Source organism: Podarcis muralis, chromosome 3 (assembly GCF_964188315.1).
Source record: "Podarcis muralis chromosome 3, rPodMur119.hap1.1, whole genome shotgun sequence".
NCBI classification, from domain to species: domain Eukaryota; kingdom Metazoa; phylum Chordata; class Lepidosauria; order Squamata; family Lacertidae; genus Podarcis; species Podarcis muralis.
The window spans coordinates 55,768,028-55,792,852 of NC_135657.1; the positions used below are offsets into that span (position 1 = coordinate 55,768,028).

General features: G+C 41.2%; 1 protein-coding gene and 2 long non-coding RNA genes across 15 annotated transcripts in view; 2 read left to right on the forward strand and 1 right to left on the reverse strand.

The window, feature by feature from the left end:
- The window catches only part of SYNE1 (spectrin repeat containing nuclear envelope protein 1), a 270,851-nt gene extending 258,124 nt beyond the window's left edge, over nucleotides 1-12,727 (forward strand). For 11 of the 12 annotated variants that reach the window (XM_077925894.1, XM_077925887.1, XM_077925888.1 and 8 more), the window contains 3 exons: nucleotides 506-598; nucleotides 3,644-3,702; nucleotides 11,686-12,727. In XM_077925894.1, coding sequence (XP_077782020.1) covers nucleotides 506-598; nucleotides 3,644-3,702; nucleotides 11,686-11,935 — 402 coding nt within the window. In that variant the 3' untranslated portion in view covers nucleotides 11,936-12,727. The remainder of the gene's footprint in view (nucleotides 1-505; nucleotides 599-3,643; nucleotides 3,703-11,685) is intronic. The other variant, XM_077925896.1, reaches the window with a different exon arrangement.
- Nucleotides 3,113-16,657, reverse strand: LOC114594262 (uncharacterized). Its single transcript, XR_003705925.2, has 3 exons — nucleotides 16,521-16,657; nucleotides 14,655-14,737; nucleotides 3,113-3,235 (listed from the first exon to the last, which is right to left on the reverse strand). It is a non-coding gene; the product is annotated as an uncharacterized LOC114594262 (long non-coding RNA).
- LOC114594261 (uncharacterized) overlaps nucleotides 15,796-24,825 on the forward strand; it is a 105,486-nt gene continuing 96,456 nt past the window's right edge. The window contains exon 1 of one of the 2 annotated variants that reach the window (XR_003705923.2): nucleotides 15,796-16,819. This is a non-coding gene — a long non-coding RNA (uncharacterized LOC114594261). The remainder of the gene's footprint in view (nucleotides 16,820-24,825) is intronic. The other variant, XR_003705924.2, reaches the window with a different exon arrangement.

Below are 24,825 nucleotides of genomic sequence, written 5' to 3' on the forward strand. Positions count from 1 at the left end.
AAATATAGCCACAACACTTCCAGCCTGTAGCTGACAAATGAATAAAAACACTATACACCTGTCTCAGTACTGAAAGGGTGATTTGAATACTTTCCATTGCAAGTAGTCCCTCTGTTATTCCCCGTTACTAATAAAATATACCACAGTGTACAAATAATACGATGAGTTTTCAGTCTATCTAGTGTATATCTCTGTGTAGGGGAAAAAATCTGCAATTCAAGTGGGAATTTTTATTGTGTACACACCACCTATTCCTTAAAAAAAAACCACCACACACATTAAAGAGCAACTGTTTTCTCGGGCTTGACTTGGCCAGAAATAACAGTTCTCTGCCCAAGGCAAGGTAGAATATTTGTATGCTTGTCTTCACAAACTGTGTTGCATAACCTGTAGCAACTTTGTTTCAAATTGCGAGCAGTTGGTCTGCATTTTTTGTCCTTTTTTGTGAACCAAGTTTATATATAGTGTTTTCTCCCTTCTAATCTCCACTGATTCTGAACCTTAGGATCTGTCCTCCTGGTCATCTGCTGATGAGCTGGACACTTCAGGATCCCTCAGTCCAGTATCGGGAAGGAGTACTCCAAGCAGACAGAGAACGGTAATGTCCCACCAGATACCTTCTGCTAGCTCTTGGGTAGAAGCTCCAGGTAGCTGTAGCCAGGTGACAGGTCCACACCACCTTCCTCCTCCTCATAGGCAAGAAAAAGGCACCAACCCAGAAGAGCTTTCCCTCCAACAAAACACTGCCTCCCTAAACTTTGCTGCATCTCCTTCCCTGCATGAAATCAGGATTATAAAATGCTATATATAGTAAAACCAGGACTCAAAGTGTGGTAGGTGCCTCACGACATGTTAGTGAATCAATCAAATATTTGTATTGTATATAGTCAAAGGCGTTTACAATGGACAACAGAGAATAAAAGGAAACTTTCGTCTAAAATTATACACGTAACCTGTAGTAGTTTACAACATAAAAAGAAATTTACAACATTAAGACTTAAGATTGGAGTACATTCACATAGCTAGAACAAAGCTTCTTGGCTGCCAGTGCAAATTTGGCTACCTGGTGTGTAATATATAAATGTTTATCTGCTAGGAGTTCAACTGTCACTTCCTGTGTGGATCAACCTGGAAGCCAATTAAGAATTGGCAATATAAATTTTCCCCTGGGTGTTGTATACAGGGGTCAAGTCAGCAGGTAGTGTGTGATGTCCTCTACCTGATTGCATCCATGTATACATTTGCAATCCGTATGGGAAATTCCCCAGTACAGTGGTACCTCCAGTTCTGAACGGGATCTGTTCCAGAGGCCTGGCCGTATCCCGAAAACTCCATAACCGGAGGACTGCTTCTGCGCGCACACACGCCGCCGCAGTGCTTCTGTGCATGTGTGAGCAGCAAGCCCACTTAGGGGTTTGCCGCAGCCGTAACCCAAAGATTCCATAACCTGAAGGTTACGCAACATGAGGTATCACTGTATTTCCCCTCTAAAAATGCTGAGGGCATCTGTTGAAATCTTAGTTCTACAAAGGCCCTGCGTAGTTGTGGCAAGGTCAGAGTCTCAAGGTAATGGGGCCTTGAGTGATTTGCCTTAATTTGGGGGGTACTAGGTAGAGTAGCGAGCTGCAATGGTGGATGCTTTGTCTTGGTTGGCATCCTGATCAAAAATCCCATTTCTAAGGTCACCCGATGAATACTGTAACATTGTAGGACCACTTACAAAACACAACACAGAAGCTGCTAAGCTATCACTATTAGTGATAAGATAATATTGTAGCGAAGTCCCAGGGATTCAAGAAAACAATTTTATATTCATAAAATTCACCATACACATGTTCAGGGTGGAATTGCTCTTCTTGAGTGTGGAAAATGAGCAGCTTTGTCTTCCTTGTCCTTTGCAATGAAGGTCAAAGGGTGAGATCCATCATAGTTCAATTGATAATCAGTTCATGAACCAGGATTTCTCCTTGCTCTCTTCCTCCCTGAATCTCCCTGAAGACCCCCAAAATCTGCTCGAGTAAGAGGGTCAGGAACACTTTAGAGCAGATTTTGGGGGGCACACAGGGGGCTGGAGGAGAAGGTAGAAACCAGAATTTACATTGTGCAAGTGGATTTTATGCCAGTGGGCAGATACCACTGGGTGTCACCCAAAAGCCCGACCAAAATTATTCCAACTGTTGCTCTTTGTTTTGTGGTGGTGTTGGCAATGAAAACTTGTTTCTTCGGTATGCTGCTGATTTCTTAGCAAACAGAGAAAGCAAGTTGTTTTTTCCAATGCCTTCCAAGTTTTGTGTGAATAATAATTTGTTTTCTTTTATTCCTGATACTACCCACCACACACGCCCTTCCACCTACTTGCATTTTCCTTTTGTGCCACTGGAATATAGTACAAAGACAGTCTGTGAGCCACATAATGTACTACTCTTCACTTTGAGTCCTGTAGGGAACTTGGTTTTCATTCTTTTTGTTCGTTTTAATTTAAGTATTATTCAGCTTTCCTTAGCTTTTAGAAAACTATCAATTTTCATTTGCTCTCTTATAAAAAAAATCTGAGTTCTGTCTTTATGAACCTTACGGCCTCTTAAAATTGATTTCAATACATTCACTAGTTTCGTTTAGATCCTAGTTTGAGAATGTAAAGGAATACTGGCTTTTCAAGGGGAAGATACACAAAAATCAGGGCAGTTTTGTTTCCTGGGTCATTACTTTCATTTTTATCTTTCAACATTTCTAAAATATAAGTTATATATATCATGGATAGCTTATGGATATGAGTAGAAATAGCAGCTTATCGTAGCAAGTAGACATTCACTAAACAATGGTTAGAAATGCAACATGCACAATTTCAATGCCTTAAATCTGTATTTGTCACTTCAAACAGAGCACTGTTTGGTTGATTGACAGACTTTTTTTCTTTTTATCATCACCTTCTCTGGGGTACAGTATGATACAGATGGTTTCTCTTTAGCTTTAACTTTTTCAAATAGAAATGAAAATCTGAAAAAAAAATTGTACAAAATATATAATGTTCACCAAAACAAATTTGAACTAATATAATAGGGTTGGATCCAGAGCTGCATTCAGTGGAATTCCACTAGCACTGGAGGAAGTGGACGGTGCAGTGATTTTCTCCAGTTCTTCCTCCCTTCACAGTCTCCACTGTCCCCTGTAAAGTTGTCACAGAGAGCTGAGGGGCCTCCACTTCCATTTACACAAAGAATGACTCTAAAGATAACTGATGCAAACAAGGAAACATTTTCTTAAAATAATAATTACTATTATTAAAAACAGAATATATTTTTGAAGCATCAGCAAACAAAAGTGTAACTTTTGAATAGATATGAATTAATACAGCAAATTGCTTGAGGCATTTAACCGTAAGTTTCTTTTTTAAATACACCGCACTTTCTTTGTATTGTTTTATTGACTACAGTGTCATTTTAAGTTCATGTTGTACGTTCAGTTTCATATTCAACTAGGAGCAGAAAAGAAAAGCCAGTTTCCTTGATTCATGGAAATTAGTAACTTCATTTGATTTTGTGTTTCCTTTGCTGCACTTTTTAATTTGTTTTTCATCAGTAGCTTGCCTTTATTTGCCTGGACTGAACATTCTTCTTTCTTTACCCCTGTTCATTGCAAACAGCCACGAGGCAAATGTAATGTCTCACAGCCTGGACCCTCTGTCAGCAGTCCACACAGCAGGTACCTTATTCTCCTGGTTTCTGCACTCTGATCTAGAACTTCAAGAGGATGATGGAAACTGTCCATGATATGTAACTGTGCACATTTAATCTGATGAAAAAAGACATCAAGCAGTTTAAGTGTAGGCTTTCTCCTACAAGTATCAAATTACACTAAGACAAAATATTGCACTACAAGCCCTCAATAGTATTCTGCTTTTGCTTCCAATGAACTTCAACCTACATTTAAATTATTTAGATGCCTTTGATTAAATGGATGTATGCATTGCATCCATCATTTTGCCACTAAGAAACTACTGGCAGATCTCTGCTTAGGTCCATGGCAAAGACTTTTATCATCCTCTTTGTTTCTAGATGTTAAGTTATGGCAGGTAATAGACCAATACAGTATATCAGAATTCACAAAACCCGCAAATCTGAAAATGAAAAAAATCCTCTTAAGATTTGCCTCCTTTATTTTCAAGTTTGTAAAGTTTTGTTCAGTTTGCGGGTTTTCATATTTAATGACTCCAGGCACAGTCCAAAACCTGAGATAACGCTGAAAATGAAGATTTGGCAGCAGCACATCTTTTTTTCTCCACTGTGAGACAACTTCCTTGCAGATGCAATATACTAACCTTAGTAAGGTGCTTGCAGACACAGGGCATGATGAGAGCAGCACACCCCCTCTTTGTGCCAGCACTTGAGAGTAGAGTTAACAGCTGTAGCTTCCAGCTTTCACCTTGTGACCAGCAACCTGTCTTCTCTGCAGCTAACAGTGCTTCTGCATTCCGTCATTGTCAGTGTGATATATTTATGTATCTATAGATATATACATGTCTGTGTGTCTGTGTGTGACCTTTTTACCAATCAACAATTCACTCTACCTTCTTGCCCCTTCCTTCTTTGTCTGGCCTGAAATAGAGCTCCAGAAAATGCACATTTATATTCTACGTCCCTGTCCAATGTTGACATCTGTTGTTGTTTTTAATAACAGGAACCTGACAATGCAGATAGAGATTGAGGGAGAGAGAGATACAGAAATGAACATACTCTGAAAATGTAGCTCACACCAACAACAGTACTACTGTCTGCCATCCCTTGCAGTGAAGCCCACTAAAAGTTAGAAAGGCTTGGGTTCCATTGATATCAATGGAGCTAAAATGTGCACCTAAATGTCGTGTTCCAATTCATTTCAGTGGGGATGGCATGCCTAGCATTTCCTGGATTGTACCTTATTTTATTTGGACCCCTTGAATCTAAAAGTATGGGAAGTGCGACAGAAATACATTTTATACAATAAATCAGCCAGTCAAACAAGCATAGAATAAATCAATCACAAGATAAATCAAGGGCGCTCATTCCTTTGCAAACCACATTTTTCTCAGCAAAACACCATTGTGAAATGAATAGGAGGGGAGAAGGAATGCTAATGCTAATCCACTATCCGCTTCTTGCCACATGTCATTTATGGTCCCTTAAAGTTTTACACCCATGCACAGCTTGTGCCTTTTGAATTGTGACAAGCATCAAGTGACTGAAAGAGGAAATGTATTCAGTGCTCCACAAAAAGTGCCCATCCACTTTGCAGTGTCAAAATCAATTGGTTGGAACTCAAAAATATATTAGAGGAAGGTATTCTGGAAAACTACTTGGTTGCTTTATGGAGCTCAGAATAATACCAAATAACTCTAAATTTCAGCTATATAAAAGTAAAATAAATTTTAAAAGACTCATAATTAAAACAAAAATGTGTTGGTAGCTTCGATTAAAACAAAACAAAAATATGTTTCTGGGCTTTTTGGCTATTCCAGTTTTACCCACCCTCATATCTCAGTCTTGCCCTCATAAACAAAAATGAATTCAAATCCCAGAGGTCATGTGACACATGAAGTAGAACACATTTCAAAGTTTTCCAAAATTTTGCTTAAATGCATAAAATATATGGGACTACCTCTTAGTTGCCTGTTGTTGTTTTTTGTCAAGAAAGAAACTTAAGGAAAAACTATTTGTTTCCAATCTGTATGAGGCAGGACCTTATTTTTCACACAAAGGGGGGAAAGACTGCTTACTGAACAAAAACAAAGCATTGCTTTTTCTGACCAGTCTGTGAAATGAAGTTGCATTTGGGAAGATGGTACCAGTAGGGCTTGCTGTGTACAACAACTTTCCTCTTCCCTCTTCCTCCACACACACACACGCCTCCTTTTTAGAACGTTCTGGCATTGAAAGAGCCGGCCACTGGCTCAGCATGCGCTTCGCCACCACTTTGCAGCTTTAGAGCCTGCCTATGTTCTAACTGTGGCATCTATGCATCTTTCTCCAGCACTGTTTATTAACACATCTCTTAGCAGAACAACACAATAGACAATTTGTCATTCAGTCAAGCACGGAATACAAATGGGTTTTCTACTGAATAAGGAAGTTAATCAAGCATGGGAGCCAGACAGGTTGCAGTTGATGTGTAATGTGGTTTTGACTGATAAAGAAGTACAAGCTGTCACTGTGTTCTTTTAATAATCTGGCCTGCCTCTGATCTGAGTACCTTGTGTTTGATCTTGCACTGGATCAGCAATCCTTGGGAGACTAGACACATAAAAGGAGACCAAGGTATTTAACCCGTGGAATTTTGCTGTTGCAAATTTAAAAGGGCAGTGGTTTTAAATGCAAACTCGTCTGGAAGAAGCTGCATCAGACCAAAGGACAGGTACTGTCAAACTACGCATTGCCTACAGTTCAGCCCTTCCTATGGACCCTGGCTTTCTCACATTGGTGTGTTTTGGGTGGTGCAAAACACCTATGTTGGCAGGGAACAATGCATATACCATGGTACCTCAGGTTAAGAACTTAATTTGTTCTGGAGGTCCATTCTTAACCTGAAACAGTTCTTAACCTTGAGGTACCACTTTAGCTAATGTTGCCCCCTGCTGCCGCCGTGCGGTTTCTGTTCTCATCCTGAAGCAAAGTTCTTAACCCGAGGTACTATTTCTGGGTTAGCGGAGTCTGTAACCTAAAGCGTCTGTAACCCAAGGTACCATTGTATGTGGTGCAGCAATAAAATTGCTAGCACATTTGCATAGCTCAGCAGGGTCCGATATAGCTTACTAGAACTTCAGGTTAAGCAGCACTTAGATGCTGCTTTATGCCATAGATAGATAGATAGATAGATAGATAGATAGGGATAGATAGAGTTATCTACTCCAGGACATTGGGTTTTGTCAGGATAAAATCAAAATAAACAAATGAAATGTTGCATAAAGGAATGGATATTCTCCCCCATGCCATCAGTAATTAGCACAAAAATACCCCAATGATGTATATCAATATCCAAAACTATTCATGAGACTTGGTATTGCCAGCAGTGGCAGATGGAGCTGCACACATATTCAGAGATTTTTCCAGCCGTAGCCAACAGTTGAGAGACCTTTTCAAGCAGAGCTGTATCACTGGATTGCAGCCATAGGCTTGAGTCAATATAGATATTTTATGAGATAAAAATGTTAGAGATTAGAGTAATTGTGTCCTTTTCTCCGAAGTGTTTACCCTATAGGATCCCTAAAAGGTCTTGGCGCCAGTGATTCAGTCTGTAGTCTCAGAACCCATTAATCAAGTGCTACATTCTTCTACCTCACTTTTCATTCCCAATAATAATCCAGACTTGAAGATTCATCTTGGCTTTCACAGGAAGCAAGGCAGTGGGTATATGAGCAGAACAAACATTTTGTGATCAGAAATCATTTTTATGCACAATTGTTAGTTGTAGCTTTGTCCACGACTCCAAATGCCCTCGTTCAGCCATGTGCAACATGTGTCTCAATCTACTTCAGATGAAGAAACTACGAATGAGACCTTAGTGATAGGCAAAATCAGCACAGCTATTACAAGTGATGATTGACTTAAAAAACCTTTACAAAGTGTCAGATCAAGTGTTACTCCTACTGAACTGCACAATAATAGTGCATATCTACTGAGTGAATGCAACATTTCGCAAAAGAAAAAAAAAAGAAATAAGAAATTTAATACACAGCTTTGGTAGATTACAAATACATGCAATTAACAAAGGTGTTCCAGGGTAGATGCTGCCCAGCCCAGCATCTGCATATGAAACTGCCTCATACGGAGTCTGACTTATCCCCAAAGGCTTGTTTTGATCTCAATAGACTCACCTCTGCCAGCCCTATGATTTCAGTAACCACAGCTCAATAATTATTAATGAACCCATTAGTGTATAAATTCTTCTGGTTACATATAAAAATATGCTAAAAATTGGCCTTTCAAAATTGGTTCCCTAGAAACTGGAAATATATGACCATCATTTTGATGCCTCTCTTACAGCATTAAAAAACCTAGGATGTGCATAATGGTGCTCTCTTCCTGATAATTCTGGAGCACTCTTAGTAATTACAGTATTTCAGACATATAATTCCTTGTCCTTTGTATATGGATGTAAATTGTACATTGTTATAATGGATGTGTATGCTTCTCTTATAGAAATATGCATGGGGTAGTATGGGGTGGAGGGTCTCCCTGCCCCCGCCCCCCTTTTGAACTAACATGTGTGTAGTAAAGTAACTATTATCGTAAAGGCAGCTTTAGCAACAGTGTTCCTTGCTCCTTCCACCAGTCTTTTTGTGGTGCATTAGAATCTGGCATGAGCCGATTTGTTTGTGGTGTTGGGATTTGAGCTATATGACGGGGTCCACTTCCAGATGAAGTGTATAACGAGCAATCATCCTGATTTGTTTTCTCAAAATTTATGTGGAAGGTATATGGCATCACCACTGGTGCACTTTCCAGTGTAATTTCCCAACACTTTTCTTGCTGCAAGAAGTCCAGGCGTGCGTGTTTGTTGTTGCTGAAAGCAACATTTGTTGGGCAAGAGCACCAATTAGCCATTGGTATTTATCACAAAGTGCCCACTTCACAATGGGTTATGAAGGTGCCACCCATATGGCCCCGAGGTCACATACTGACATCTACCCATTGTTTGAGAGTTCCATGGAAAAGTGCAACAACCCAGAAGTGTTCTCAAGTGGCTTGGAGCTTTACAGCTCTATTAATAAGTCTATGAAAAACATAAACGCCAGACAGTTTGTCAAGGGCTTTGTAAATCTCTGACCACATGAAATAAAGAAACAACATAAATAATTAATAGTGTCTAAATATCTAGGCTGTGTACAGAACAAAAAAGCAAACATGCCCTGCCCAGGTTTTAGAATCTAATATACACAACAACAAAAAACTATAAAATGATTGAACAAAGCAAAGAAGAAATTAAAGCCATAGTGCCTTTCCCAAAAAGGCTAGCTTAAACAAGTTGGTGACAGTCATTTAAAAAAGGAGAGAGTTAACCAAGTGTAATCTGGCTATGAATCCCATAAATAAGATCAAAGGCTTTCAGATGCTTTTAAGTATCTTGCCAGACCCTGCACCCACAAAATGTGTTCCAGACAGGTAGGGACCCTTCAGAACAGCATGGAAGTTAACTCGGGGATTAAAACATTGGATTTCAACCACTGTACCTAGAACAGGAACATGAAATTGTGTCTATAAAGACAAGGAAGAAAAGCAAAACCCTGAAAACCAATATTATATGCAAAAGAGAGAAACGGACAGTGCTTTAAATAAAGCAATATCAAAAGCTGGATACAAATTAAGAGTAAGAAAGAAAAAGAAGATTAAGGAAAGCAAAGTAGTTTCTATTGCATGATAGATCAGGAAACAAAAGTTAAAATAAGAAAAAGGGGAAAAATAGAGTCAGATAATTTCTAAAAATCTAAGAGCACACCATCAAGCAATTTAGAAATAAATGTAAAAAGAGAAACAAAATAATAATTAGCTGAACTAGATGAATTGGAGAGGTCTATTTAAAAAAAAAATCTGGAAAAGGTGATACAAATTTAAATTCAGATGAAAAAAGGCCAGTAGCTGAAGAAAGATCAGTGTTTTAATAATATGCCATGCTTATTTTTGGGTAGGCTTATGAAGTTTGTTGAATTAGGACTCAGAAAGGAACTTTGAACATTTATAAAACCTGCCTCAAGGGAGAAACAAGCTTTATAAGTTCCAAAATGCAGTCCCAACTTAAATTAAGTTTTATCTAAAAAGTGTCAACAGGATTTTCAGCCTATGTAAAAATGGCTTGCATTTTTAATAACCTTTTTATTTTGCCCTTTCCCCAAGTGTCTTGGGTTGGCAAACATGGGTTCTACTGTTTTGTCCTCTCAAATTTATGCAATTTTAACCCTTTGAGATACATTAGGCTAAGAGATCAGGTCAGACCCAAAATTCCTGCATTGCAAGGGTTGGACTAGATGACCCTCTGGGTCCCTTCCAACTCTACAATTCTATGAGTCTCATCACTACAGCAGAATCTGAACCCAGTTCTCTCCACTCTGCATCCTGAACAAATGCAGGGGCCACATCAACAGGATATACCAGCCTTATCACAACCACAGAGAGGTAGAAGCACAAATTGTTTTGGAATGGACTTACTCTCCCCCCCCCCCCAAGAAATATTTCCTATTGCCTTCTTTTATAGACAAGGCTTAAGGGCAGCAGAATGCCAAGTGGTTCTAGAACTTAAGCATTTTGGAAGATGGTGTTATTGTTCAATGCTTGGGGGAAGGATAGAATGCAGATGGTAATTCCACATACAGTGCAGTTTTTTTGCTAGTGGGAGAATCAGGATTGTGCTTCCTGATCTCAATTCCTCACTGTACCTTAATACTGTTTGGAGGTGATGTCTGTACATGGGGTCTGTTCTATTATTGCACAATCAGAGCTATGATAGGTTATATGTGCATGCCTGTCCCAAATGCCACCTCCAGTATGTAGACACTGGGCCAGCAGGCACAATTCTGGACACATACAGTGTACATAAGGCTGTGGACTAAGTAAAAGCCATGTGAGAAAATAGTCACAGTTAAAGGCTGTGCAGCCTAAGATGGCAGTTGGGCAGCACTACCTGTTCCCTTTGTCTATACCTAAGCCCATTAACTCCTCAAACTGGCATTGTCAGATGCTTGAAGGCTGGGTCTAATTGAACTTTAATATAGAATGCTCTGATGCTGTTAAATGTGCCATATCGTTTTGATGCATTCATAATAGAAGGCTGCATACTTAATAACAGACTAAGCAGCTTTCCATCCTAGTTTCAGTGATGTGCCTGTAAATAATCTGCCACCTTTTGTTTTTGATCTTGGACCTCTTGTCAGCTCTCTCATCTCAAACAGTTAATCATTTATTAGCTTTGAACATTAGTCAACTAAGAGTAGCCAACAGAACTTCCTGGTTTACTTGAGGATTTTGAAGGGTGGGAAGATATGTGCCCATAATTTGTCCAGTGGCAACAAAAGACTTTCTCCCCACCCCTACCCTCATCATCCTTGCAATGATAGCAACTGGAGATGCAGTTGCTTTGATTAATCACAAGGCAGAAGGGTGGATATTATTTCCTGGCTGAAATAAAAAGAATCCTTGTTAGGACAAGCAACAGTCTTTCTGTTAATTTCTACTGCATTCTTTTTTCCAGGGTAGTAAATTATACTCAAAGAGGAATGGTACATCTGAAGTTCCACATTTGGTTTTAATTGCTGATTCAGTGCAAAATGAGCTACACTGTACTGTGCAATCTAAAATCCTTCTAATTGGATATTGGCATACTTACTGTGATCCTGACATTGGGGGGGGGGGAAATACCTGGGCTACACTCCTTAAGAAATATTGTTGATCAGTAGCATGGATCGTGACTGATATACCTGATGGGTGACTGATGTAGTGGTGTTATATTTGGGAGAGAGGGTAGCATACTACTTTAAATAGTTATGTATGGGATTTCTAATACCCAAGTAGTCTTTTCGAGTAACTAGAAAACGTCTAATGTAAAATGCATTTGGAATCTCTAAATCATGAAAGTCTCATGGATATTTCAGGCAGCATCTTGGCCTGGGTGTCATTTCACAGTAATGCATTGGTTTATTTCTGTATTGGATTGTCTCTTTAGGTGCACAAGAGATGGGTTAGATTCCTCCCATTCTGAGGTTCAGCCAGTTCGGCGGCGGCGGCAGCAGCAATGCTTCTTCCTCAGGGTCCTCCGAGCCGCTCTCCCACTTCAGCTCCTCTTGCTGTTCTTAATTGGTCTTGCCTGCCTGGTGCCAATGACGGAGGAAGACTATAGCTGCGCCCTCTCCAATAACTTTGCACGCTCCTTTCACCCCATGCTAAGGTATACTAATGGCCCGCCACCTTTATGAAGCAGCTGGAAAGACGACAGAGAAGCTTGTATCAAACGCAGGTACATTCACTGCAGAGTAGTTCTCCTTGGACACATAAATAAGTCAACTTGGCACTAAGTTAAATATGTATCAGTACCAAAATGAGTCATGCACTATGTGAGTAGCATTGTTTAAAACTCACATCTCTGGCACTGAAAAGGCTATGAAATAAGTGATAGAATATTTTTCCTTTTTTGCCAATATTCTGGACTTCTCAGTCACTTTTATAATTTGGGCCAGTGCCCTGTACTATGCATAGACAAGGACTTCAGTCTGAAAGAAGATATTTCCCATGTGCAGCTCATAAAGATCTATTACTCAAACTTTCATTATCTGCATTATTGGTATTTTACAAGTATACACACACTCATAGAATCATTAAAAACCAAACTGTGCTAAAGAGATTCTAGAGACTATTGTAACATAAATTTTAAGGAGATTGCAAGGCCATGTATTATTTCCCCATTTTTTGTGGGGTTTTGGGTGGAGCATGATGTTCTAACCTTCGCTTTGGATGCACAAGCTGTAAATCAGAACAGCACTTTTTATAGTTAAAAAAAGTAATGGATGTAATAAATAAATCATGGAAGGCTTTATGAACAAAAATCATGAATGTTAAGTATTAAAAAAGAAACATATTTATGTATGTACAGTTTGCTAAAACTAGTTTTGTTGTATTGATTTCTTGTTATAGAAAACCATGAAATTTTTGTCTATGTGCTTTTTAAAAATTATTTTGGAGCAATATATAAGCAAAATGTCAAGGCCAAATTTCTCAGTCTCTTTCTCTCTCTCTCTCTCTCTCTCTCACACACACACACACACCCCAAATACATTATCAAGGCCATGGGAATCTATTTAGAAATATACAGGGCAAGCACGGTTATGAATAGTTTTCCAGATATTCTGGTCTATAGGAAAAGTGTTGAATTAAAAGAATGGTCTAATTCATAAGGGCTATCTACATGAGGAAATACTTTCACAACTGTGTGATGCTCAATATATATCTATATAATTTAAGCATCTAAAATGGACTGTTAAATTGCAGAGCCAATTTGTGGCCTAAATTTCCTGGCAAGAACTACTTGCCTCTCCTCCCAGTGGGTGGGGGCAGGGGATTGGGCGCCCATTTCCGTGCGGCTGAAGGGGGGGGGCTAATTTCCTTCCCCAATGGTGTCTGCTTCTAATGGCCCGTCAAACACAGGTTGGCGGGGGCGGGGAGCGTTGTTGAGGCTTCAGGGTAGACCCAACTTTCTTGGAGAGAAAGTTCTACATTCAGGGTGCTGTCATTGAGACAGCCCTGCCTCAGAATACCATCATTGACAGGATATAGAGCAGGGTCTCCCCTGCTGACCTCAGAGCATATCAGTAAGTACCAAAGGATGTGGTCCTTTAAGTAGGTCATTTAAGGCTTTGTATATCAGTATCAATGTCTTGAACTGGACATAGTAGCTCATTGGCAGACTGTCGTCAAGGTTAGCCCCATATAGACTGCATTGCAGCAATTCAGGCTATTACAGCAAGGATTACAGTCATACTGAATGACCTAGCCAGAGCTAGGCATAGGCACTCCTTTTCACTGAGGCCCCCTGAGCCTCTTGTGGCAACTTTGCGTCTAGGAGAACTCCCAAGCTATGTTCCTGTTCCTACAAGGCTGTTTTGATGCCTTACCCAGACCTGAAGTCAGACATAGATAGATCTAGATAAAACATCCCACCCAATAACATTTGCATTTCCTTAGCCATCACTTTTCCAACTTGCCCAAGAAAGGGACATTAGCAACACGGTAATGGTTGATAATACCTCAGTTTACAGGGGTGGGCTCTTCAGGAGGAGATTGCACCACCACTGCTTTCAAGACTGGTCTATGCTGAAGATGGGCTTGACAGTCATTCCCTTGAATTGTTGTGCTCAACAAAGCTAGAAATCTCCAACATATTTCTTTGCTCTTCACCAAACAATTATCAGTGCTGTGTGGGAAGCCATGAAGGAATAAAACTGATCTATCCCTCAGAGTGTGATTAGACCTGAACTTTCTACAGCCAGACAATATTAAGACTTCATACTAGAAGGAAGTCTGCAGTGCACTTGGTAAAGTTTAAGGCAAACTCTATTTCAGCTTCTGTTCAGTTTTCTCTATAGCTTCTTTCACACTCATGGCAATAGAATTACATTCATCTTCTGCTGTTCCTGGCCCATGGCTCTCCAGTCGGCCACAAGCCACAATTTGCATACACTTGTACACGTCTATTGGCATTAATCAGCCAAAACTGGAATTCAGATTATATGAGGAGAACTTAATCTTTCATGGGAAGTTGTTGTGGGAGGCAAAGGGAAATAGGTAGATGAATATGCAGTTGTATATTTATTCAGATATTGCTCTCTAGTAGAGCCAAGGCATAGGCTTACACACTAATTTATAGCTCTGCAGAGCATCATCATTCTCTCCTTTCAACAAAAGGGAAATCGTATGCACAGCTGGTTAAACTGTTGACAAAAACACCTCTGTTTTCATGACACATAGTTCATGTAAGGCATTTTTGTTCTTTGTAGACTTTTGAGGAATGTTAAAAGATGGGCACCAGTTCCTCCCCACACATACATTAAAAGAGTGCATGAAGTGCATGAAGCAGAGTCATAGGGCTGTGTGGCTTAGCCACCCTTTTACCCATAATGTCAAGAAGCAGTGTGCACTTACCAATGTATTTGTGTAGCACTCCTCCACTCAAGGGGGGGGGGGGGAATTGACCTAATCAGTGTCTCTCCTCCTATGGAAGAGCCCTAAAGAAACATAGAGGTAGGGGGGAAGTATAAGATCAGGAAAGTACATAAACAACACAGTAACAAAGCAACATGAAGCCTTGTGGGGCCCCAAATATGACTAGGGGTGGGATGTGTGTCCACTAGGCGGAAGGTGAAATACCTGTTTTCACATCTCTGCCTAATGTAGCCGTCCTGATCTATATAAGGGCAGACAGTCTTTCAGGTATCCTGGTCCCAAGTTGTTCTGGGCTTTATATGTTAACCACAAGGCCTTTAACATGAAAACTAATTGGCAGCATGGGACATAGAATCATAGAGTTGGGATAGACCACAAGGGCCATCGAGTCCAACCCCCTGCCAAGCAGGAAACACCATCAGAGCACTCCTGACATCTGGTTGTCAAGCCTCTGCTTAAAGACCTCCAAAGAAGGAGACTCCACCACACTCCTTGGCAGCAAATTCCACTGTCGAACAGCTCTTACTGACAGGAAGTTCTTCCTAATGTTTAGGTGGAATCTTCTTTCTTGTAGTTTGGATCCATTGCTCCGTGTCCGCTTCTCTGGAGCAGCAGAAAACAGCCTTTCTCCCTCCTCTATGTGACATCCTTTTATATATTTGAACATGGCTATCATATCACCCCTTAACCTCCTCTTCTCCAGGCTAAACATGCCCAGCTCCCTTAGCCGTTCCTCATAAGGCATCATTTCCAGGCCTTTGACCATTTTGGTTGCCCTCCTCTGGACACGTTCCAGTTTGTCAGTGTCCTTCTTGAACTGTGGTGCCCAGAACTGGACACAGTACTCCAGGTGAGGTCTGACCAGAGCAGAATACAGTGGCACTATTACTTCCCTTGATCTAGATGCTATACTCCTATTGATGAGGCCCAGAATTGCATTGGCCTTTTTAGCTGCCGCGCCACACTGTTGGCTCATGTCAAGTTTGTGGTCAACCAAGACTCCTAGATCCTTTTCACATGTACTGCTCTCAAGGATGCCCAGGATCAAGGCAGCAGGAGATGACAGAGTATAGATCTGTGGATCTGGCAACAAGGAGATTATAACAAGTAATTTAATGAAGATTTTGCAATCTCCAACCATAAATCTTGAGGGTGGGCCAGCAACACTTCCTTGCATGTGTGCTAGCTCCCTTGCATAGCAGAGTGGTGATCACAGTTGCATTTTCATCATCTAGTCTTTGCATATATTGTAAGGGTAACTTTTTCTGCAGGCAGTCTGCTGTAAGGGTATAGACTCCTCACATTATAGGTGCTGGATTATCCTAGTAATGCATGAGAGGCGTGTGGCCTGGCAAACACAGATGTGAGAAAAGGGTTGGAGCCAGGGAGCATGAGCCCAGTCTCCCCCCTTCCTGCAATTAAAACCTTGTGGGAGAAAATGCCAGAATAGGCTTGTTAACATATCTAAATCTATCAAGATACAAAGGTGTTTGGGGGAAGAGGCTAAAAGAAAACCAGCACCATATAAATTCATATTTCTCTCCTAAAATGCTTTACTGGTAGTGTAAACAACTGTTCTACTGAAATGTGCGGCCTGTGATTTTACACACACATTGAGCATACAGGTTATTTCCAAAACTACAGGTAAACCAGGGAAATGGTAACGGCACAGCTGTGATAGCAATAACCCAATTGGGGGGGGGGGGGAGGCAGCTGTGGTTATAGCAAAGTCACAAACAGAAAAAGGCTGAAAGGATAGGCTGGTTTCTGTTTAGTTTATCCCAAAATATCCCTGCAAGTTTTCAACTTCCTTAAGTCCCTCACCACCAAATTCTGCCCTCTCACCAAGCAAAAACATGTGCTTCTCCCTCAGCTTCCTGCTTGTATGTGATCACTTCCTCTCTCAGTGTTGTTTTGAGGTGGTGGAGTGGAGCTACAGCTGGAGGGCAAGCTCAATTGCTCCCCTTCATTGCCACCTGCCATGGTTTTCCTCCTCTGTGTAGCTTGCAATATTCACTGTGGAGTTCAGGAGCCCAGCAAAGCATAGAAGATGCTAGAAGGTGAGCACACAAATAAACAGCCTGCAAGGAAACAAAGGTGGAAGAAACTGGGCAGTGATTTTTGAAGAAGTGCTTCTCCCTGAGGTACGTAATTTCTGCTTTTCAGTTGTTTTAGAGCCCTGTGGTCAGAGTTAAGCGTCATTTTCCTGCTTGGAATGAGCAGATACTTACAGTATTTGAAAATGTGGTTGATTAACATAATTTGATATTATACTAAGGATTCTTAGGCCTCACTCATAATGGTGAATAATACTTCCAATTAATTCAACAAGCTGAAATTTAGCTCACAAGTTCCTCAAGTTACCCTGGTGACCAGAACGATTATGAAAAAGGGAGCCTTGTATGTTTCTGCTTGTATGTTGCCAAACATGTTTCTTCAAAAGGTGAGGGAATTTCCTCACAGCCCAGGAAGCTGAAATTTGAAGCACCTGTAGGCCAAGACCCCTGGGATTACTTTTTTTTAAAAAAAGCCTGAACAAAAAAATGTGTCTATATACCTGCCTCAAAAAATGGCACATGAAGTGAAACTTCAACAGGAGTCAGCTAATAGTTAGAAAACTGTACATACAGCCCCCCCCCTCAATTACTCGAAGTCTGAGGGGGGAGTCATTCTTAACCAAATAGTTAACATTTACAGGGCAGAATAGCCACAGGTGGGCTGTATAATGTTGGGTTGTGGTAGTTCCATTGCCCTATCACACACCTGCGTGTCAGCAGCTAGAAATGTGCTATCTATGCTTGCAGAGTGCAGGCTGAATTTACAGTGTGCATGAGGATATGGAACAAGTCCCAGCTGAGGTCAGTCAAACAGGCAATTGACAAAAGCACCATTTTGCCATTGTCTCCTGCTTGACATTTGGGGATAAACTTGGGAAATACATTGGAGCTTTGAGTCCTAAACTTCAGTTTTGGGGGCAGGGCCAGTAACAGAGGAAAGGAGAAAAGGAAATTGTGGGTGAAGTAGGTCTGTGTAAGTGTATTGGGGCAGGTGGTGGTGGTGGGGTTATCCCTTGTTAATTTTTTGCAAGGCTGGTGGATATAAGCTGAATAGTTGCAGAGTCTACAGGAGCACAGGGAAGATAATTAGAATATGCTAATTCATCCCAGCCCTTCAATTGTACTCAGTAAATTTATCTTTATAGTATCCACTTAATTTCCAGCATTGTTGTGATTGTGTGTTTCGCTTAATTTATATTTTACTAAATTTCCTGAGAGTTGCATCCAAAATGTCAACATTTTAGTAGCATTTAATGCTGCAGTAGATAATGCTTGCCGTGTGTTGAATTTAAATAAGGAGAAAGGAAAGAAACCGATGAGAGAGCCCACAGCTTAGTGGTTGAGTATATGCTTTGCATGGAAAATGGTTCGGATTTACTGTTGGCTATCTCCGTTTAAAAAGGGTCAGCACAGCAGGACTAGGGGAAAAACCAGAGATCTTGAAAAGCTCATGCTAGTCAGTGTTAGCTACTTCTAGGCAGAACCAGCTCAGTGTTAAAGCATCTGCTTTCTATGCAGGACATATGTTCAATCCTTGGCACTTCCAGGTAAGACAAAAAATGAAGGTTCAAAGCTTTATTCTTTAAAATCAATATTACACAGTTGGGACTTTTCCTTCTGAAAAGTCCTAGAAACAGGTGGCTGGAGAGTGTAGTGAATGTATAACTTTCCTTAGCACACTAACCATATTTCATGGGGTACAAAGGATGGGGTACACACACACACACACACACACACACACAGACACACACACCTACTCCCCTGCCAAAGACTGGGTCTGTGACAAGTAAAAATGGGGGGGGGGGAGAGATATGAATGCTGCAGACACATGTCCTTGGATTTCTGTTGTTTAAGTCTTCCCTGAATTGTAATCCTTTTTTGTGAATTGTAATCCTTTTCCCAATTGGTCTTCTTAGTCTTCTTAGTTACTCTAGATCAGGCATGGCCAAACTTGGCCCTCCAGATGTTTTGGGACTACAACTCCCACCATCCCTAGCTAACAGGACCAGTGGTCAGGGATGATGGGAATTGTAGTCCCAAAACATCTGGAGGGCCGAGTTTGGCCATGCCTTCTCTAGACCTTCTCTGCAATTGGTTTCTCTGCCTTGGCTTCTACATCCAAATTGCCTTTTCCCAGTTGGCACTGGGGCAGAACTGCCGTTATATACACATGGAATGGTGAAGCATAGTCCTATCCTACAAGATCTAGAATGCAATTGGTTGTGAATACAGCATAGCCAAAAACCAAGTTTGTCTCACCATTGTTCTCTTCACATGCATGGGAATAGCCTCAGTTTTGTGTAGGTCCAAAGTTTGTAGCAAAGAGCATAGTAAAGAGCAAAAGCGCATATTGGTGACACTGCTCATCTGCTAGGCCAAACCTATTTCTTATCTACTCCTGTAAGCAAAATCTATTCACACACAAACAAACGCCTCTGGAATGTTGTTTCCAAGCAACTACTAAAGCTTATCTGTTGTTCTTGAGAAGTTGCTAAAACTTCCTTCAAGGCTGCTTCATGCAAAAGTTAAACGTCTAACTGGATCGCAAACACAGCTTCAATAATAATGAAAGAATAGAATACAGTAAAGAGATTTGATACATGTTTTATAAAGCATAATATGTGAATATCATAAGCTTAAATTTCTATAATAAACATGCTTTGGGCTTATTGTGGTTGACAGTTTACTGAAATAATATCTGAAGATACAGGATGCATTTTAATTGTAACACTAGAGAGGGGCCTTACATTCTGGGGAGGTTCTCACTATGCTGCAGAAAATTCATTGAGCAGAGATCTACCACTGTCAGTGTACCCACTAGTAGTATAATTCAGCATGAATGTCTGAAAGTAAATAGCTCACCCATCTGTAATAAGACACATACCCACATAATTTTTAATTCCTGCAATAAAAGAGTAATAATCACCCAGGTGAAAATTTATGTCAGCTTCAATATTTGAAATATATATATAAGAAAATACCCTGGAAATTACTTATATGGAATATATACTTTTAAAAAAAACAACAATGTAGACATAGTCTGAAATATTTTGAAAGAAGGACAAGTAGGAACTACTCAAATCCATCAAAAGCAACTCTGTTCAGACCATGGTTGTCTTATCAGATTATTTCATTATTAAAAGTTGGAGCAATTAATTTAATTTACCTGGATGTTGGTAAACTGTTGACTCTGTCTTGAAAGAACTTGTTTTTGACCTATTAAAACAGGAGAATTATGATGCTCATAAATGTCATGTCTGTCTTCTGCTTGGTATCAGTCATATGTACAATCTCAAGTGGCACTCAGAGCCTGTTCCTCTATGAAACTGAATACCATATGCTCATGCCAGAATCTTGTTCACTCTCCGAATTAACCAAACCACACCGTCATATACTAAGGAAGTCACAGGCAGTTATTGCTCAATCTCTGGTGGCAGAATGCCACTTCATTCTCTGAGAAGTTGGATGCTGATCTCATGGGTTGTGTATCTAGGTTGGTATGCCTGAATTTCATTTGATATTGACTCTGTGTCTTATAAAAATGATTTACTGAGCTTATGAAATTGAAAGGCAGTGAGAATATATGATGGGCACCATTCAGTGTTGTATATCAGTACTACACAAGTGCCACAACATGCCATGCATGCTCACCACTGCTGTTGCAATGGCCCAAGTGTTATCCAGGATTGGGGACCAGAAGCTTCCCTAAGCCCTGATCAAGAAAGAACCTGAATGTGCAGCACAATTCTGTATATGTTTACTTAGAAGTAAATCCCACTGGCTTTGATGGGGCTTGCTGCCAGCTAGAATTGCAGCTCTGGTCTGAGTACTGTGTGTGATCAGGCCAGATACTTAACTTACCTGGGCTGTGTCCACTCTGGGGCATTAATGTGTATGCCGGTCATTGTTTCCAGGTGCGCAATTGTGTGCACCTTCAGGTGCAAATGAGCGCTTTCAGTTTAATGCTTCTGAAATCGTTTTCAGTGTTTCCTGGCCACACCGGTGGGTGGTGCTTGGCAGGTTGTATTTGTGCTGTGTGTTCTTGCCTTTCCCCTCGATTAGTATTTCCCTGCCCCTCCCTAAGCCACAGAAACCTGAGATCCCCAGGGGGCATGTATGCGGGTATTTGCATGGGCATGCACACTTTAAAAAAAAAATTTTTTTTAAGTACAAGTTTCTCAACAGCAACTTTTGAACAAAAGAGCAGTCAACAACAATGATAAATGTGTGTGTTACTCCAAGCCAGGAAACATGAAGCCCATTATGGGTAATGTAGGTAGTTCCTTTATGCTAAAATATATCACAAAACAACAAGTAAAAAGAGAATTGGCACTGTTTGAACACACAATTCCAATGCCTAATTTTTTGGTAATTAGAGTATGGTGGAACTGTCTTGTTGGAGTAAGTATGAAAAGAGCCCATAGTCTTAAATCAGTTCTTCTTCCCTGGTTCCACAGTAATCTTTGTTCCAGAGACAGCCAGTGGCGTAGCATGGGGGGTGCAGGGGGGGCCGGCCGCACCGGGCGCAACATCTGGGGGGGGGCGCGCTCGCTGCCTCCGGAGTCGCCGAAGAGCCTCGGGCGCAGGCTGTAGCAGAGCCCCATGTCTCGCGGAACCGACTAGCTGGCAGCGGCTCTCAGCGCTCACCGCAGTCCCCGCGCGTCAGGGGCGCGGAGGGCGCGCCAGGCAGCCCCTCCTCACAGCCCTGCCGCCACTGCTGCTTCTGCAGCTGCTGGGCCATGTTGCATTTTCCTCGCCTCTCTGCCCTCCTCCTCTGGGCAAGCGGCGTCGTTTGGGCGGCAGCGCCAGCGGCAACTCGCCTCAGATCACCTGACACGGACCCGCCGCCGCCGTGGCTACCTTACCGTAAATACCCCAGCCCAGGCAGCAGCAAGAAGAAGCTGGCAGCGGCGGCAGGTTAGGGGGCGCAAATTACTTGCCTTGCCCCGGGTTAGGGGGCGCAAATTACTTACCTTGCCCCGGGTGCTGGCAACCCACGCTACGCCACTGGAGACAGCTACTATGTGGTGGCAGCTATCCTGAGTTAAGTGCTAGTCTGAAAATTATTGTTCAGGAGTGTTAAAAATAACCTCAGAGAGTGTCTGCACATTGTGAAATGTGTGAACTAACCAGGGTTGTCCCTGGGATCATGATAGGCCAGAGATAGCAGCCAAAGGGCTCAATCTCCCATCTTATAGCTCCACAACGTCTGGTATTTTTGTCATTATCTTTCAACACTGGCAACAGATACTAATGCTATAAAACAAAATTAATTATACCTCTAAATGAGTATGCATTACACATGCCTGATTTTGTTTCAGGGTGAGCTGAGTTAAAGCAAGGAAACTTAAATCATTAAGATAGATTTATTCTAATTTAGAAGCAAGTCTGATTGGACAAGGGGAGACTTATTTGTCAGTAGGAATGTACAGGAGCAAGATGTAAACATACAGAATTTTCCACCAGCAAATCCTGGTAATACACACTGATTAATGGAGACAAAAATATTAACAAGAATAGTCATAGTTTTAGTTAATATTACTGTTGCATGCCACCTCAATCTCTGGTGCAAGATTCCAGGGGCTCCAGTCTAAACAACTTACCGGTATATACTCAGTCTGAGCCTATGATGGAGGACTTCACAACATTAATGCCCCAAGAGGGCCTTCCTTCCTTCCTCCATAGCCACAGCCTTGGATTCAAACAGAAATCAAACATCTCTCTCTTCCCATATTGCTGCTTTGCTTCTAGCTCATATCCAACTCTCTGCTCTCAACTCTGCCTTTGTCCTTCTAACTACCCCACCCATTGGCTATCTCTCACAGAGCCCCGTCCTGTGTTCTCCTTAATGGCCCACCAGGCAATCGTCCTCACCAGGAAACTAGCCTGGATATTCAAAGAATATTACCCTCCTTCCCCCCCCCCCCCCCGGCAACTCATAACATTACTTATGTAGAGTGCATAAGTGTAGGTTTTAACATAAGAAATAGTAGGCCCAAAAGTTGGATCTGAGTGCCCCAGAACACTCCCCACTTGTGATTCCCAGCAAATTGTATTCAGAGTCATACGTCATACTGCCTCTTACAGTGGAAGTGAAACAAAGTCGTTGTGGCTAGTAGGTGTTGATAGCCTTATTTGTCTAATCCTCTTAAATCCATCCTAGCCTGTGGTCACTATTTCTTGTGGGAGCTAATTCCACAGTTAAAATGTGCAGTGTGTGCACTTTTGTTTGCCCTGAATCCAGCTTCATTGGATGGGCCACCCCTTTTTCCTTTTTAATGGCCTCCTTTTTATGCTTAAGGGCTGTTCTTTTAACAGAACAAAAGAGAGAGAGGCTGGATCTACACACACACCTTTAAAACTTTATTAGAACGATATTAGAAATATCGTTCTAAAATGTCAGTCCCATTTAGTTTCTCTTTCATCGTTGTTGTTGTTTAGTTAAGTTGTGTCTGACTCTTCGTGACCCCATGGACCAGAGCACGTCAGGCACTCCTGTCCTCCACTGCCTCCCGCAGCTTGGTCAAACTCATGTTTGTAGCTTCGAGAACACTGTCCAACTATCTCGACCTCTGTTGTCCCCTTCTCCTTGTGCTCTCCATCTTTCCCAACATCAGGGTCTTTTCCAGGGAGTCTTCTCTTCTCATGAGGTGGCCAAAGTATTGGAGCCTCAGCTTCACGATCTGTCCTTCCAGTGAGCACTCAGGGCTGATTTCCTTAAGAATGGAGAGGTTTGATCTTCTTGCAGTCCATGGGACTCTCAAGAGTCTCCTCTAGCACCATAATTCAAAAGCATCAATTCTTCGGCGATCAGCCTTCTTTACGGTCCAGCTTTCACTTCCATACATCACTACTGGGAAAACCATAGCTTTTACTATACGGACCTCTGTCGAGAAGGTGATGTCTCTTCTTTTTAAGAAGCTGTCTAGGTTTGTCATTGCTTTTCTCCCAAGAAGCAGACGTCTTTTAATTTTGTGACTGCTGTCACCATCTGCAGTGATCATGGAACCCAAGAAAGTAAAATCTCTCACTGCTTCCATTTCTTCCCCTTCTATTTGCCAGGAGGTGATGGGCCCAGTGGCCATGATCTTCGTTTTTTTGATGTTGAACTTCAGACCATATTTTGCACTCTCCTTTCACCCTCATTAAAAGGTTCTTTAATTCCTCCTCACTTTCTGCCATCAAGGTTGTGTCATCTGCATATCTGAGGTTGTTGATATTTCTTCCGGTAATCTTAATTCCGGCTAGGGATTCATCCAGCCCAGCCTTTCACATGATGAATTCTGCATATAAGTTAAATAAACAGGGAGACAATATACAGCCTTGTCGTACTTCTTTCCCAATTTTGAACCAATCAGTTGTTCCATATTCAGTTCTAACTGAAGCTTCTTGTCCCACATAGAGATTTCTCAGGAGACAGATGAGGTGATCAGGCACTCCCATTTATTTAATAACTTGCCATAGTTTGTTGTGGCCGACACAGTCAAAGGCTTTTGCATAGTCGATGAAGCAGAAGTAGATGTTTTTCTGGAACTCTCTAGCTTTCTCCATAATCCAGCGCATGTTTGCAATTTGGTCTCTGGTTCCTCTGCCCCTTTCATTACGTTTCCACAAAGTCTACCCCGTTTAAGATGGCTAGTACCTTTGCAACGCCCTCTGCTGTCACATTTTAATAACACATTATTAAAGTCCTAAACTAAGCGTAATATGACCCTTACATTTTTAAACGTTTTCTTAACCCTTTCCTAATGTTATGAAATATGAGTGTAGATTCGCCCACAGTGGGGATGACCAGCTGCAAAAGCAGCAGCAGCAGCAGCAACAACAACGAAAGGTTTCAGTAGTTTATTTATTTTTAAAAATTAGTTTTTATTAAAGATTTTCTTGTGTAATAAATAAACAAAACAAACAAAAAGTACAAATAGTGTCTCCACTTTCAATTCAGAGATTCTTTTTCATGGTTTGTTTGCATTCAGTATGTCATGTACATTGTGCGTTTGAGGGGAAATGAAGCTATCTAGCCCCTCTGAGATTCTCATTGAATAGCAGGAAATGCCCCCAAATAAATTATCATTTCTATGCAACAATTAGAA